Source organism: Octopus sinensis, linkage group LG24 (assembly GCF_006345805.1).
Source record: "Octopus sinensis linkage group LG24, ASM634580v1, whole genome shotgun sequence".
Lineage (NCBI taxonomy): Eukaryota > Metazoa > Mollusca > Cephalopoda > Octopoda > Octopodidae > Octopus > Octopus sinensis.
Window position 1 is genome coordinate 11,011,605 of NC_043020.1, and position 17,003 is coordinate 11,028,607.

The following is a 17,003-nucleotide window of genomic DNA, read 5'->3' on the forward strand; positions in this document are numbered from 1 at the left end:
AAGATGTTTTAAGGTCAAAAAGAACTTTTAAAGAAAACACTTGATCTAAGCCCCGAATCACAACACAAACATTTTATTGATGAGTATTTTAGTGTAAGCTGGTGATTGCTAAATAGCTTGAGGGTTTATTGGGACTGACGTATTTTGCCATGTTCATCTTCAAAAACATTGTATCATTTGTTTTCAAATAGTATGTAAATGATGATTGTATGACAACATGTTCTGGTAAATCTTCTAAGGAGCTTGAACTTTCTTTCATATATTCATATTTTGTTCCATTCTTTTTCTGAAACATCAGGGTTACAACCCTTGAGGGAGTATCTCTTGGGATGTACAACTGTATGGCACAGTTTATTTCGTAAATCCCATCCTGTGGAATATATATGTAAGTTCCGTCAACCAACTGAATGTTGCCCACATTCTGGTCTTTGTTTTTCTCCCAGTGCAAATTAGTTACTTTTTCTGAAAAAAGAAATAATAATAATAATAATAATAATAAAATAATAATAATAATAAATAATAATAATAATAATAATAAAATAATAATAATAATAATAAATAATAATAAATAATAAAAATAATAATAAATAATAAATAATAATAATAATAATAATAATAATAATAAATAATAATAAATAATAATAATAATAAATAATAATAAATAATAATAATAATAAATAATAATAATAATAATAATAATAATAATAAATAATAAGAATAATAAATAATAAATAATAATAATAATAATTAATAATAAATAATAATAATAATTAATAATAATAATAATAATAATAATAATAATAATAATAATAATAAAAATAAAATAATAATAATAATAATAATAATAATAATAAATGATAATAAATAATAAATAATAATAAATCATAAATGATGATGATGATTATAATAATAATAATAATAATAATAATGCCCTGATGCAGTACCAGGCAGTGGCTCTCATGGCTTCTGATCTTAACTGATTGGAAGTGTTATCATGTACATTGTTTTGTCTTGGTATAAAAGATGGGCTACAGCAAATATTCTGCTCAATACCACAGATTTGCTTGTCAGTTGTTTGACCTTAACCAGTTGAGCATGTCCCTTAGTGGCTGACGATATGTGCATCTCTGATCACGAGCAGAAGTAGTGGGGGAGCATCATAGCCATGTGTTGAGAGGGATTCTTTGGGGTTTGAATAGTTCACCTCTGGAAACATGGGTGGTTCTTTCAACATCCTTAAACAACCCTTATTCAGGGACCGTTTGAGCGGGATGGGCTACTCAACCTGAAGAAAATTCTAACTGGGCCCCACCTGCAAGGTCATGTGCTGTTTATCTTGATATGAGATCACCATGTCGCACACATATGGTTGTGATGCATGTGCCTGGTGTACCTTTATCAGACGGGTAGTCATGATGGGTATATTGGGCTTCGTATATTTTACCCCAGTGTCACTTTGATGGCATGAACTGCTCTCTCACTCAATAATAATAATAATAATAATAATAAATGCCCTGATGCAGTGCCAGGCAGTGGCTCTCGTGGCTTCTGATCTTAACTGATTGGAAGTGTTCTCATGTACATTGTTTTGTCTTGATATAAAAGATAGGCTACAGCAAATATTCTGCTCAATACCACAGATTTGCTTGTCAGTTGTTTGATCTTAACCTTAGTGGCTGACGATATGTGCATCTCTGATCACGAGCAGAAGTAGTGGGGGAACATCATAGCCATGTGTTGAGAGGGATTCTTTGGGGTTTGAATAATTCACCTCTGGAAACATGGGTGTTTCGTTCAACATCCTTAAACAACCCTTACTCAGGGACCTTTTGAGTGGGATGGGTTACTCGACCAGCAGAAAATTCTAACTGGGCCCCACCTGCAATGTCATGTGCTGTTTATCTTGATATGAGATCACCATGTTGCACACATATGGTTGTGATGCATGTGCCTGGTGTACCCTTATCAGACGGGTAGTCATGATGGGTATACTGGGCTTCGTATATTTTACCCCAGTGTCACTTTCACCGCTCTCTCACTCAATAATAATAGTGATAATGATGATGATGATGATGATGATGATGACGATGACGATATTAATAATAATATTAATAATAATAATAATAATAATAATAATAATATTAATAATAATAATAATATTAATATTAATAATAATAATATTAATAATAATAATATTAATAATAATATTGATATTAATAATAATAATATTAATAATAATAATAATAATAATAATAATATTAATAATAATAATAATATTAATAATAATAATATTAATAATATGTCGTTATGGAATACGAATCTCCAATTATACCACTCTAATCGAGTACTTGCCTCAGAAAATATAAACATCAACTGTGGAATTTTTCAAGGTGACTCACTTTCACCTTTAATATTCTGCATAGTCCTAATACCCCTTACAAGTGAATTAAACAGAACAGGGTATGGTATAAAATTGCCAATAAGAAAATAAGCCATCTATTTTATATGGATGACTTAAAACTTTATGGTAAAGACAATAATGAACTTGAAGGCCTATTGCGCACTGTGAAAGCATTCAGCGATGATATCGGGATGTAGTTTGGACTTGAGAAGTGTGCCAAGGCCACTTTCCAGAAAGGAAAAGTGAAGACTACAAATTCAGTCGTGTTAGATGTTGACACAGTCATAAGAGAGCTTGAGCAAGAACAAACATACAAATATTTAGGGATAAATGAAGGCTCTGGTATTCAGCATGCAAGCATGAAAGAGAAGATCAGGAAGGAATGTTATAGGAGAGTTCGTGCAGTCCTGAAATCTGAACTAAATGCACATAACAAGGTGTTAGCTATAAATTCCTTAGCAGTTCCAGTTGTTACTTATAGCTACAATGTGTTGAATTGGAATATGAGTGAAGTAAAGAATATAGATAGGAAAATACGCAAGCTGCTGAGTTGTAATAGGATGCACCACCCAAAGGCAGACGTAGATAGCCTTTACCTTCCCAGAGCCCAAGGAGGTCGAGGCCTGATCCAATTTGAACTAGCTTACAAAACAACTACAATTGGACTGGCCAAATATCTTGAAATAACGAATGACTGGATGCTAAAGCTCGTGGAAAATTACGAGAGACGAAAGAAGCTTCATTCTATCATAAAGGAAAGCAAAAAATTTGCTATTGATCCCGTGCAGGATACCCAAACAGAACAACCCGAGGGAAGTACGGCAATTATTGTTGCAAAGAAGGTGAAAATAATGGCAAGGAAAAAAGTGCACGAGCAATTGGCACGAGCAATTGGCTGATAGGGGGAGGAGAAACCTCTGCACGGCAAATATGTGACCCGCAGCAATCAAGCTGATGTTGACCAGAAGCAAACCCATCAGTGGCTACGGAGCTCAGGGCTAAAAGCAGAGAGAGCGAAAGTTTCATCCTGGCTGCTCAAGATCAAAGCCTATTAACCCGGAACTACCAGGCCAATGTGATGAAAAATGGAGCAGACCCAAATGCCGATTCTGCAACGACATGATTGAAACAGTGGACCACCTAATCTCTGGCTGTAAAGTCTTAGCTCCAGTGGAGTATAAATTAAGACATGACAGAGTTGGCCAATATCTACACTGGCTAATAAGTCGGCATTACAATATCAAAACTGCCAACAAGTGGTATAATCACCACCCTGGGCTGTAACTGAAGGAGAAAATGTAACCATTCTGTGGGACTTTCCAGTACATACAGACCGAACCATCAAGGCCAATAAACCAGATATTGTTGTGAAAGACCAAAACAATAAGTTTGCTTATTGATCGACATGAGCATCCCCTGTGATCATAATATCTCAGCGAAAGAGTTTGACAAGCTCAGAAAATATAAAGACCTACTCATTGAAATTGAGAAAATGTGGCGCATCTCAAGGCGGTTACAATACCAGTGATCGTAGGAGCACTAGGAATGATCAAGAAGGGAACCGAAAATTATATGAGAATGATCCCTGGCTTACCATCCCTGCAAGAAGTGCAAAAGATTGTGTTAACTGGTACATCACACGTATTGAGAAGAGCATTGTCGATGTGAGAACTGTTGCTGCTCATGTATTTTAATTTAACTTAAAAAAAAAAAAAAAATGAACGAACGAACTATTGAGTTTGGTTTAATGGCCTACCAATGTATACTATGAGTTTCTTTGCCCTAGGAGTCGGGAAGCCACTCGGCAAGAAATGGAAGCAAATTTGAAAGAAGAAAAAAAAAGTAACAATAATAACAATAATAATAATAATAATGATAATAATAATAATAATAATAATAATAATAATAATAATCACATTGCTATTTCTCAGTTATACATCAACCAGTATAATATTTGTGTTTATACAATTCACACACGAACATGTAATAGCCTCCATACATACACAGAACAAACCAGCAATGAGCACATAGTATTTAAATGCCTTTAACAAAAGCTGCAACAAGTTCCTTTCATTTCTTTTTAAACCGTGTAAAGGGGACAGCTGAGCTCATTTGATAAAGCTCTCAAGAAATGTTGGTGAATTTCATTCTGTAAACCTTGGGTAAGCACGATACAAAAAAAAGCCCCATTACATGGCTGGAGGCAGTGTTCTGTCAGCGTCCACCTATTCCCTCCACAACACTAATCTCAAAAAGTCTTTGAGTGAACGTGACCTAGGTGTTATTATTAACAGTGATTTGCGTTGGACAAAACACATCGCTAAAATTGTCAAGAAGGCTGAGGGTGTCTTGGCATCACTCACTAAATCCTTTGTGAGCCGCTCTCCGACTATCTATCTGTGGCTTTATATAGCTATGGTAAGACCTCACCTGGAATTTGCATCACCGGTCTGGAACCCTTATCTTGCCCAGGATATCAATCGTCTGGAAGCCGTTCAGCGATGTGCAACCAAAAGAATACCCTCCATCAGGCATTTGCCATATTCTGAACGCCTTACTTACGCCTTACCCTGGGCATGGACACAATGTCTGGCAGCTGACTTGGCAGACACCCATAAAATTATCAACCATCTTACAAACAATAACTCTGAGCACCTTTTCAAACTCCACCCGTCTAACACCTGTAGACATGTTTACAAAGTCAGAAAACAGCACAGCTCCCATGACTTTGGGAAACATTTTTTCACGCTGAGAGTTGCTGAAGCATGGAACAAACTGCCGGCATCAGTAGTTAGTTGTCGGAGCAATGCATCCTTCAAAACTTCCATGCTTCCTGAGTTTCGTCAACACTACACCTGATTTTCTCCCCTCCATACACACGCAAGCATGTATCTGACTCATACATTGTTCGCTTTCCAGACATTTGTACATTACTGCATACACTTTATGTGTACTTTCTGACAAGTTGTGGTGCACCTGAGCACTGGATACAATAATTTCATTATTATTATTATTTTAAATTTCACACTGAACAGATGGACCCATCCCTTAATGTCACTTCCGATATCCAACTGAAGGACACAACTAATAATGCATAAGCAATCCACAATACAAACACTAATAGAGCAAAAGACTCAAGCACATTCAGATAACAGAAAGATTAAGTGTGTAATATAAATTATGAAGAGGCAGTGAGCTGGCAGAAACGTTAGCACGCCGGGCGAAATGCTTAGGGGTATTTCGTCTGCCGCTACGCTCTGAGTTCAAATTCCGCCAAGGTCGACTTTGCCTTTCATCCTTTCGGGGTCGATTAAATAAGTACCAGTTGTGCACTGGGGTCGATGTAATCGACTTGATCCGTTTGTCTGTCCTTGTTTGTCCTCTCTGTGTTTAGCCCCTTGTGGGTAGTAAAGAAATAGGTATAAATTATAAGAAAAAGTGTGCAATAACTCTGTATAAATGAACTTACCCATCTCGGTGTAACCCTCTGTTTTCAGGTGGAAGAAGGCATGGTGAGCTGAAAGATAAGAAGAGAGAAAACAGATGGTGAAAACGATATATTTTAATACAGGTTCAATATCAAACAGAAGACTGTTCAGTGAAAAGGGCACTTCCTGATGTAGTTCACAAATTTAATATTCCAGATTATTATATCTAATACTAGCAGTATCGCCCGGCGTTGCTCAGGTTTGTAAGGGAAATAACTATATAAGCATTTTTAGAGAGTTACTTCCCTTATATAACCCGAGCAAAAATCATTAAAGATGCGGAAAAATGATGGTAAATTTTTTTTTTAAATCGTAGACTCATCGTAGACGCACGCTAATACCCAGAAGGGCTCGATATGAATGACGACTATAAGATACCCACTTTTGGTTAAACTGCACCGCAAAATCTGGGAGTAGTTAGGAATCTAAATCGGAGGAGACAGAGTCTCACACACAACTTCAATTTTATATGTAAAGATATAACTATACAGCATATTAACTGTTTCACAATCATCATTAACCATAATGAAAATGATCTACATGGAGAACAAGTATTAACCATTAAGGAAAGAGAGACAAGACTATATAAACATCCATATATTACAAACATCGCACAGTAGTTTCATGCGTTTAAGGTGGCGAGCTGGGAGAAATGTTACCATGCCGGGTGAAATGTGTAGCCGTATTTCGTTTGCTGTTACGTTCTGAGTTCAAATTCCGCCGAGGTTGACTTTGCCTTTCATCCTTTCGGGGTCGATAAATTAAGTACCAGTTACGCACTGGAGTCGATATGATTGACTTAATCCTTTTGTCTGTCCTTGTTTGCTCTCTCTGTGTTTATCCCCTTGTGGGTAGTAAAGAAATAGGTATTTCGTCTGCCGTTACGTTCTGAGTTCAAATTCCGCCGAGGTTGACTTTGCCTTTCATCCTTTCGGGGTCGATAAATTGAGTACCAGTTACGCACTGGGGTCGATATAATCAACTTAATCCCTTTGTCTGTCCTTGTTTGCTCTCTCTGTGTTTATCCCCTTGTGGGTAGTAAAGAAATAGGTATTTTTGTCTGCTGTAGTTCTGAGTTCAAATTCCGCCGAGGTTGACTTTGCCTTTCATCCTTTCGGGGTCGATAAATTAAGTACCAGTTACGCACTGGGGTCGATATGATTGACTTAATCCCTTTGTCTGTCCTTGTTTGCTCTCTCTGTGTTTATCCCCTTGTGGGTAGTAAAGAAATAGGTATTTCGTCTGCCGTTACGTTCTGAGTTCAAATTCCGCCGAGGTTGACTTTGCCTTTCATCCTTTCGGGGTCGATAAATTGAGTACCAGTTACGCACTGGGGTCGATATAATCAACTTAATCCCTTTGTCTGTCCTTGTTTGCTCTCTCTGTGTTTATCCCCTTGTGGGTAGTAAAGAAATAGGTATTTCGTCTGCTGTTACGTTCTGAGTTCAAATTCCGCCGAGGTTGACTTTGCCTTTCATCCTTTCGGGGTCGATAAATTAAGTACCAGTTACGCACTGGGGTCGATATGATTGACTTAATCCCTTTGTCTGTCCTTGTTTGCTCTCTCTGTGTTTATCCCCTTGTGGGTAGTAAAGAAATATGTATTTCGTCTGCCGTTACGTTCTGAGTTCAAATTCCGCCGAGGTTGACTTTGCCTTTCATCCTTTCAGGGTCGATAAATTAAGTACCAGTTACGCACTGGGGGGGGGGGGGGGGTGATACAATCGACATAATCCCTTTGTCTGTCCTTGTTTGCTCTCTCTGTGTTTATCCCCTTGTGGGTAGTAAAGAAATAAGCTTCATGAGCTTTAACATGGTCATCTAAAGCCATTGTCCAGTCAAATATTGTAGGCATCTCTTTCATATATTTAAGGATGTGTGTATTTTTGGCACTTATTTCTTCAGTATGCCTGTTATTTTTCATGTTGGAAGTATTGTTACCTATTTTAAGAATGTAGTGTATTATTAACCATTAATGAAAGAGATCTAAGACTATATAAGCATCTACATATTACACCCATCACATTGTAGTTTCATGAGCTTTAACATGGTCAGTTGTACAATAGCAATGCCTTACTGGGACTGATAGTACAATTCTAGTAAACATGTACAGGAGGCTTCATCCTATCAAAGTGTCATCTAAAGCCATGGTGCAGTTAATTATTGTAGACATTTCATTCATATATTTAATGATGTAGTTATTTTTCCATTTATTTCTTTAGTAACAGACATACTTTCCGGACAACCAAATATAATTCTAGTAAACATGTACACAAGAGGCTTCATCTTATCAAAGTGTCATCTGAAATCATGGTCCAGTTAATTATTGTGGAAATTTCATTCAAATATTTTGCTATTTGTTTCTTTAGTATGTCTGATATTTTTCAAGTTGCCTATTTTAAGGTTGTAATATATTGAGGACACGTTTAGAGATTTGATTAGCATTACAATATGTTACAATGTCAGAGGATTTTATAGACACATGAAAGGTGAAATGAAAACAATATATGCACTTACATTGTGGACGAGGTGGCAGCACAGGCTTAGGCTGAAGGTTCACCTAAAGTGGAAAGAAAGAAAAGAAGATGAGAAAAGGAAAAGTAAAGATAAGATGTTAACTTATGCTCTTCATATTACCATCCTCTTTCTAAATATATATTTCTTTACTACCTACAAGGGGCTAAGCACAGACGAACAGATTGAGTCGATCATATTGACAACAGTGCGTAACTGGTACTTAATTTATCGACCCCGAAAGGATTAAAGGCAAAGATGACCTCGGCGGAATTTGAACTCGGAACACTAAAGACAGACGAAATACCTATTTCTTTACTACCCACAAGGGGCTAAACACAGAGAGGATAAACAAGAACAAAGGGATTAAGTCGATTACATCGACTCCAGTGCGTAACTGGTACTTAATTTATCGATCCCGAAAGGATGAAAGACAAAGTCGACCCCGGCGGAATTTGAAAACAGAACATAGCAGTAGACGAAATACCTATTTCTTTATTACCCACAAGTGGCTAAACACAGGGAGGACAAACAAGGACAGACAAATGGATTAAGTCGATTACATCGACCCCAGGACATAACTGGTACTTAATTTATCGACTCCGAAAGGATGAAAGGCAAAGTTGACCTTGGCGGAATTTGAACTCAGTACTTAAAGACAGACGAAATACCTATTTCTTTACTACCCACAAGGGGCTAAACACAGGGAGGACAAACAAGGACAGACAAACGGATTAAGTCGATTACATCGACCACAGTGCATAACTGGTACTTAATTTATCGACCCCGAAAGGATGAAAGGCAAAGTCGACCTTGGCGGAATTTGAACACAGAACATAGCAGCAGACGAAATACCTATTTCTTTACTACCCACAAGTGGCTAAACACAGGGAGGACAAACAAGGACAGCCAAATGGATTAAGTCGATTACATCGACCCCAGGACATAACTGGTACTTAATTTATCGACTCCGAAAGGATGAAAGGCAAAGTTGACCTTGGCGGAATTTGAACTCAGTACTTAAAGACAGACGAAATACCTATTTCTTTACTACCCACAAGGGGCTAAACACAGGGAGGACAAACAAGGACAGACAAACGGATTAAGTCGATTACATCGACCACAGTGCATAACTGGTACTTAATTTATCGACCCCGAAAGGATGAAAGGCAAAGTCGACCTTGGCGGAATTTGAACACAGAACATAGCAGCAGACGAAATACCTATTTCTTTACTACCCACAAGTGGCTAAACACAGGGAGGACAAACAAGGACAGCCAAATGGATTAAGTCGATTACATCGACCCCAGTACATAACTGGTACTTAATTTATCGACTCCGAAAGGATGAAAGGCAAAGTCGACCTCGGCAGAATTTGAACCCAGAACGTAATGGCAGACAAAATACGGCTACGCATTTCGCCCGGAGTGCTAACGTTTCTGCCAACTCACCGCCTTCCTCTTTCTATATATATATACACGTATGTCATATGTATTGATGGTGATGGCTGGTCAGAATGTTAACATTGGTTTCACTTCTATTATTGCACTTAGCAACAGAGACACTTTCTAGACCTGTTGGCCAGAGGCTCATAAATCTCTCTTCTAATGGACACAAAAATACTGTCTTGGTCAGTTTGGTAATAATCCTTTCTACTAAAGGCACAAGGCCAGAAACTTGTGGGGAAGGGCGAGTCGTTTACATCAATCCCAGTGTCTCACCGATACTTAATTTATTGACATGGTTCCGGGTTCAGTCCCACTGCATGGAACCTTGGGCAAGTGTCTTCTACTATAGCCTCGGGCCGACCAAAGCCTTGTGAGTGGATTTAGCAGACAGAAACTGAAAAGAAGTCCGTCGTATATATGTATATATATATATATATATATATATATATATATATGTGTGTGTGCGTTTGTGTGTCTGTGTTTGTCCCCCTAGCATTGCTTGACAACCGAAGCTGGTGTGTTTATGTCCCCCGTTACTTAGCGGTTCGGCAAAAGAGCCACCGATAGAATAAGTACTGGGCTTACAAAAAGAATAAGTCCCGGGGTTGAGTTGCTCGATTAAAGGCAGTGCTCCAGCATGGCCACGGTCAAATGACTGAAACAAGCAAAAGAGTAAAGAGATATACGTTATACGCACTTTTGACAAGTTGTGGTGCACCTGAGCACTGTATACAATAACTAGCAGTATCGCCCGGCGTTGCTCGGGTTTGTAAGGGAAATAACTATATAAGCATTTTTAGAGAGTTATAGCCAAAAAGTAGCAAAAAAATGCATTAAAAATGGAAAAAAATTATGGTAAATTTTTTTAAAATTCGTTGACTAATCGTAGACATTTTTAGAGAGTTACTTCCCTTATATAATAGCGAAAAAATGCATCAAAATGGAAAAAAATGATGGTAAATTATTTTTTAAATCGTAGACTCATCGTAGACGCGCGCTAATACCCAGAAGGGCTCGATATGAATCACGACTATAAGATACCCGCTTTTGGTTACACTGCACCGCAAAATGTGGGAGTAGTTAGGATTCTAAATCGTAGGAGACAAACAGCACATAACCTCACTTTTATATATAAAGAAGATTTTATAAGTTCAATAAATTATGGTGCGTTTTAAGTTTTCCCCGAAAATTTATTCAGTTGTCTCCCTTAGACCGGTCGTGTGTGTGTTTTTTTTTTTTAGGGAGGGGCTGCACTAAATGCAACATTTTGAATGGAGCAGGGCACCTGAAGACTTGGGAATACTTCCATTGTCTTACTCGGAAAATTTTACACAAGAATTAACTTTTAGTTTTTATGTAGATACTGGATCTTTTCGGTTTGACCGGCAGTTTTTTAAAATAATTTCCGCGTAACTAAACTCTTTTAAACTTCGTATACTGGTAGAATGTGTTTATAAAGCATCTTTTTCTCTTGACTTTATTGAGGAAATTCTATAGCTTGTAAGATATTTGTTGTTTTTTTTCTTCAATTTCTGCAATTTCAACCAATCAGTGACGTCTATTGAGGTAAAAAAAAACATTCTGTGCCGTATGAATATGTCCCTCGTTTAAGAAACAGATTGGGTTTATTTACATTTCTGAAGAAAAAAAAAATACCCTTCCCCCCACCCCTAACCCTAGCCTTAACTCTAAAACAGATTGAAATGCAATAGATCGATACTAGGGTCATAATTATGGGTGACAATTTCATATGACACCATTAGAAAAAACTGCCGTTCAAACCGAAAAGATCCATAAATATATCTTCATATTTATAGTTTACTAATCTGAATAAGAACAACAGTAATCCAGTAATTCAGCTAGTGTGTGTGTGCGTGTGTCGTAACTTAGCGGTTCGGTGAAACAACTGATAGAATACCGTAAATCCTCGTGTATAATCCGCATTTTTTCCTCCAAAATTTAAAGGTCAAAATCCCTAGTGCGTACTATATACGAGGATAAAAATGAAAATTATTTTCTAAGCAATGTCCGAGTCTCTATTTTTGCTGTCTGGCTATGTTTATTCAGCTGCATTTTGTGATGTAGGGCGCGAAAATACCTTAAGCTAAGCCTGAAAGCAATGAAGTCATAAAAGAATCATCCATAACTTGCACTAAGCAACATTTATTAAACGTTATTACTGTTATTTCTTTATTTTCTGCAAACAAAATGCACAAAAAAGCTACACGTTTGCATTATATTATATATACAATAATAATAAAGGACGATACCGTATACATTTTTACAAACCAAGGACGTTATATAGACCTCCTCGACTCAAGCTAGAGAAGGGGGTGCGTATTATACACAAGGTTTAGGTTTTTCAGAGGTACAGCCCCCTAAAAATCCCCTGCGTATTATACTCAAGGGCGGATTATACTCGAGGATTTACGGTAAGTACCAGGCTTAAAAGAAAAAAAGTACTGGGGGTTGATTCGTTCGACTAAAATGCTATAAGGCGATGCCCCAGCATGGCCGCAGTCAAATGACCGAAACAGTAAAAGCAATAAAACAAATGAGCTTTTCAGACTTTTGATTTCCCTCCGAATAATTTCTCCATTATAAAAAAAAAACCTATTGTTTGCTTCATCGTTCTTAAGTGCGTAGAGCAACAAAACAAAAATTGAAAAAGTCCGCTCTGGTTTTTCAAGGAGTGGCGGAATTGGGGGGGGGGGGCAAAAATCATAAATTTTCTAAAAAATTTTTTCGTAAAAGGCTCCCCTCCCCAACTATCCTCATCGTTTTGAACTCTGGATGAAAAGAAAAAATTTGAAACTCCGAAGTTTCGATTTTGTAGCTGAAATAGGTCGGCTGGTTTGCTTATTAAAAAAAAAAAAAAAAAATTTAAGGTGCAGGAGTGTGGTAAGTAGCTTGCAAACCAACCACACGGTTTCGGGTTCAGTCCCACTGCGTGGCACCTCAGGCAAGTGTCTTCTACTATAGCCTCGGGTCGACTAAAGCCTTGTGAGTGGATTTGGTAGACGGAAACTGAAAGCCTGTCGTATACATACATATATATATATATATATATTAGTAGAAGAAATAGCTATAACTCTTTGACTGCTATTTCTAAATTCGGTATGTGGTAAGGCAATTCGTTGCTAAACCCTTTATTGCTTAGTATTACTTAAATTTTCCTCGAATGAGGCTTTTACATGCCGAAGACTACTTGGTGTAATTGATAATTATTCCAAATTAATTAATTTCACCCTTCATTATTACGGATAACTATATATATATATATATATATATATATATTATATATATATATATATATATATATATATAATATATATATATATATGTATATATATATATATATATATTATATATATATATATATATATATATATATATATATATATGTATATGTATATATATATATATGTATATATATATATATAATATATATATATATATATACATACGTATATATATAAACAAACATGCATACATACATACATATAAACAAACATACATACATATGTATGTATATGTTTGTCCCACCCCCCGACATCGCTTGACAACCGATGCTGGTGTGTTTACGTCCCCGTAACTTAGCGGTTCGGCAAAAGAGCGATCGATAGAATAAGTACAAGGCTTACAAAAGAATAAGTCCCGGGGTCGAGTTGCTCGACTAAAGGCGGTGCTCCAGCTTGGTCGCAGTCAAATGACTGAAACAAGTCAAAAGAATAACAGAATATATGTTATGTGTGCGAGCTCAGCAGTTTTTGCTTTACATATTAAATCCCGATATAAAGAATGTTGGATTTAGGAAGCATCAAGTTGGTATTTCTCTACTTTTTCGCGGGGATTTTTCAGATTCTTAGATTCCCCTTTTTTTTGTTATAGGGCTCTTAGAAATCATTTCGAACATCTTTTTTATCCCCATCTTCCCTTCTTCGGGCTGTTTTTTGTCGACTTTGTGGGCACTACGCTCTTAAAAACCATAGGAGAAGCCTTTTCAGTGAAAAAAGAAAAAAATACATATTTTCACACGAAAAGGTGTAATTTGGCTGTTGTTTCTAGCATATCCTATGACAGGTGAGGTTTAGGATTGATAAAAGCCATAAAGTTTCCAAAAAATGTTTTGGCAATCGTTCGTCTCTAGTAGACCTTTCCGTCGATTTCCGTAAAAAATTTTTTTTTTTTACATATGGGCTTGCGGGAACTTTTGAAGTAATGAGAGCGAAAGAGACTAAGAGGAAGCGATTGTATGACGAAGGAAGTTCTTTTGAAGTTACCGTGCATGGGAGCATTGATGTACATGTGTGTGTGTGTGTGTGTGTGTGTGTGTGTGTTTAATGGGGTGTGGGAGACCGCAAGCCCATATGTAAAAAAAAAAAGAAGTTTTTTACGGAAATCGACGGAAAGGTCTACTAGAGACGAAAGATCGCCAGTGTTTTTAATACTATAAATGAGTTTTATGTGGAGAAAATATTGAAAAACGTCAACACTTGTCAAAATGAGAAAGAAACGAGGAAGGTAGTCATGGAATATGCTAGAAACACAGCAAAAATCTACCTTTATTTAATCTCACACCTTTTCGTCTGAAAATATCTTTTTTTTTATCGAAAAAGTTTCTATAATTTTTAAGTGACCCCCTCCCAAAAAAATTTCAGTCAAAAATTTTTAGTAAAATCGGTCCGCAGAGGTGGGGGGTTAAGGGAAAAACATAGCTCGAAAAATTATTTTTGTTGTTGTTGAAAAAAATTTTCCAGATCATACCCGAGGATACCGTGAAAAAATTCTGAAAAATCTCCGTCAAAACGAAGAAATTCCAACTTGTTGCTGCCTCCTAATTCCGATATCCGTCCCCGAGGCATAATCGTAATTTACATTATCTGAAAAATACCGTAAATCCTCGAGTATAACCCGCATTTTCCCCCAAAAATGTAAAGGTCAAAATCCATAGTGCGTACAAAAATATATCTTCATATTTATAGTTTACTAATCTAAATAAGAACAGCAGTAACCCAGTAATTCAGCTTGTATGTGTGTGTGTGTGTATGTCGTAACTTAGCGGTTCGGTGAAACAACTGATAGAATACCGTAAATCCTCGTGTATAATCCGCATTTTTCTACCCCAAAATTTAAAGGTCAAAATCCCTAGTGCGTACTTTATACGAAGCTTAAAATGAAAATTATTTTCTAGGCAATGTCCGAGTCTCTATTTACTGACTGGCTATGATTATTCAGACTCATTTTGTGATGTCTGGCGCGAAAATACCTTAAGCTAAGCCTGAAAGCAATGAAGTCATAAAAGAATCATCCATAACTTGCAGTAAGCAACATTTATTAAACGTTATTACTGTTATTTCTTTATTTTCTGCAAACAAAATTCCCCCAAAAGCTACACGTTTGCATTATATTATATATACAATAATAATAATAAAGGACGTTGCTGTATACATTTTTACAAGCCAAGGACGTTATATAGACCCCCTTGACTCAAGTTAGAGAAGGTGTGCGTATTATACACAAGGTTTAGGTTTTTCAGCGGTACATCTCCCTAAAAATCCCCTGCGTATTATACTCAAGGGCGGATTATACTCGAGGATTTACGGTATTTACAGAAAAATTCATTAAAAAACATATCCATTTTTCGGAAAGTTATGAGCAACTAAAACTAGCATGTGTAAATTTTCCAAAATTCCTTTCCACACCCTTGGAATGGCACTATGGTGGGGAAGGGAACAAGAATTTTGGAAACCATGAATTTTAAGAAATTGACCTTTTTTTTTTTTAGTAAATTTCTTTCACTAAGAAAAAAAAACTCGGGTTTTTTGCGTGGAATCAAGTACCCTGACCTCTTAATCGGCTGCAAATCCCTTTTTTTTGTGTGTGTGTGTGTGCGGATGAAAAGATCGATGGGGTGGAGGGTTGAAATTTCCGAGGCTTCCACCTCACCCCAAACCGTTTTTCGGTCCCCAAAAAGGGTTTTGTAGCATATTAGGAGGTCACAGGAATTCAGACAACGAAAAAAAAAAAAATTCAATGATTCCGATAATTAAAGAAATAAAAATTTTATACAGAATTTCCCGAACAAAGTTTTACTTTTTCGAGATCACACACACACACACACACACAACGTTATGTATGTCAATCTATGGCAGTGATGGGTTTTTACAAAGTGAAAATCGTCTAATGATTGTGATGGCTATAGTTGTCGTGAGGGAAGCGGTAGAGGAAAATTCCAGAATGATGGATTCCCACTGATTTCAGCAATCATTTTGGTTTGCCCCGTCGTTTTGAAGTGCTTAGTACAAAAATAAAAAAGGGGGGAAAAAAGTCCGCCCTGAGGGCTCCAAGGATAAGTCGAAAGTGGTGTGACGGTGAAAAAAATCGTAAATTTTCAAAACATTTTTTTTCTCATAAAATGCTCCTCACCCCAATAATTTTGAAGTGTGTGGTGAATTTGAAAAGTCTTCGTCAAAGGTTCTCGCGATAGCTCAGTTGGCAGAGCGGAGGACTGTAGCTGAATAATAGTAGTAATCCTTAGGTCGATGGTTCGAATCCGTCTCGCGAGAGGTACCGCTTATATTTTTTGAGCACTGTATACAATAATTTCATTATTATTTTATTATTAAATCGGAACAAAATCCAACTTATGTGGGCGAGCTATTCCAGACGGCTTACCACTTGTGTAGGTATGCTTAAAATAAATTAAAGTCTTACCTGAATTAGACCAGTTACTGCAATTACCACTGCAATTATGATCAAAGCAAATGAGACGTATCTAAAACACAAATTGGGGCGCCTTTCTACGATAACTTGAGTCCCTTTCGCGGCCAGTGGCTCATGTTCTATTTCAGTAATCTTTTTATGGTAAACAACTTCCACAGAATCTACTTTTTTGTCTTCTTCCTGAGCTATCCGAGTCATATTTGAATGTTTTGGTTCACAAAAGATCAACACGATATCAACACGATCACCCAACTAAATCTGGTTCCGGGGTTTCGGAATTTATATTTCTCTATAAATACCTACTCCTCTCACGTCACACAGTAACTTTTTTCTTCTCTCTTACTTTCTCTGCCCATCACTCCCTCTTCGCCCCTCTCTTATCTTCATCCTGTCTCTACTCCATTATCTACTTAACTTTCTACTTTC

The 17,003-nt window shown here is 36.8% G+C and overlaps 1 protein-coding gene and 1 non-coding gene across 2 annotated transcripts; one reads left to right on the plus strand and one right to left on the minus strand.

The window, feature by feature from the left end:
• On the minus strand, positions 1-17,003 carry LOC115223917. The gene is made up of 4 exons (XM_029794649.2): positions 16,569-17,003; positions 8,407-8,449; positions 5,871-5,918; positions 1-462 (listed from the first exon to the last, which is right to left on the minus strand). The coding sequence occupies exons 1-4, from the start codon at positions 16,773-16,775 to the stop codon at positions 89-91; spliced, it is 672 nt and encodes a 223-aa protein (XP_029650509.1). The 5' UTR covers positions 16,776-17,003; the 3' UTR covers positions 1-88.
• Positions 16,332-16,420, plus strand: Trnay-gua. Its single transcript is given in 2 exon segments — positions 16,332-16,368; positions 16,385-16,420. It is a non-coding gene; the product is annotated as a tRNA-Tyr (tRNA).

Bases quoted from the DNA above. Each gene is read 5' to 3' on its own strand.
- LOC115223917 (XM_029794649.2), bottom strand. From the start codon at position 16,775: ATGACTCGGATAGCTCAGGAAGAAGACAAAAAAGTAGATTCTGTGGAA. The intron at 8,450-16,568 runs GTAAGACTTTAA...TTTCCACTTTAG, and splicing joins CAGTAACTGGTCTAATTCAG to GTGAACCTTCAGCCTAAGCC. The intron at 5,919-8,406 runs GTAAGTGCATAT...CTTATCTTTCAG, and splicing joins GCTGCCACCTCGTCCACAAT to CTCACCATGCCTTCTTCCAC.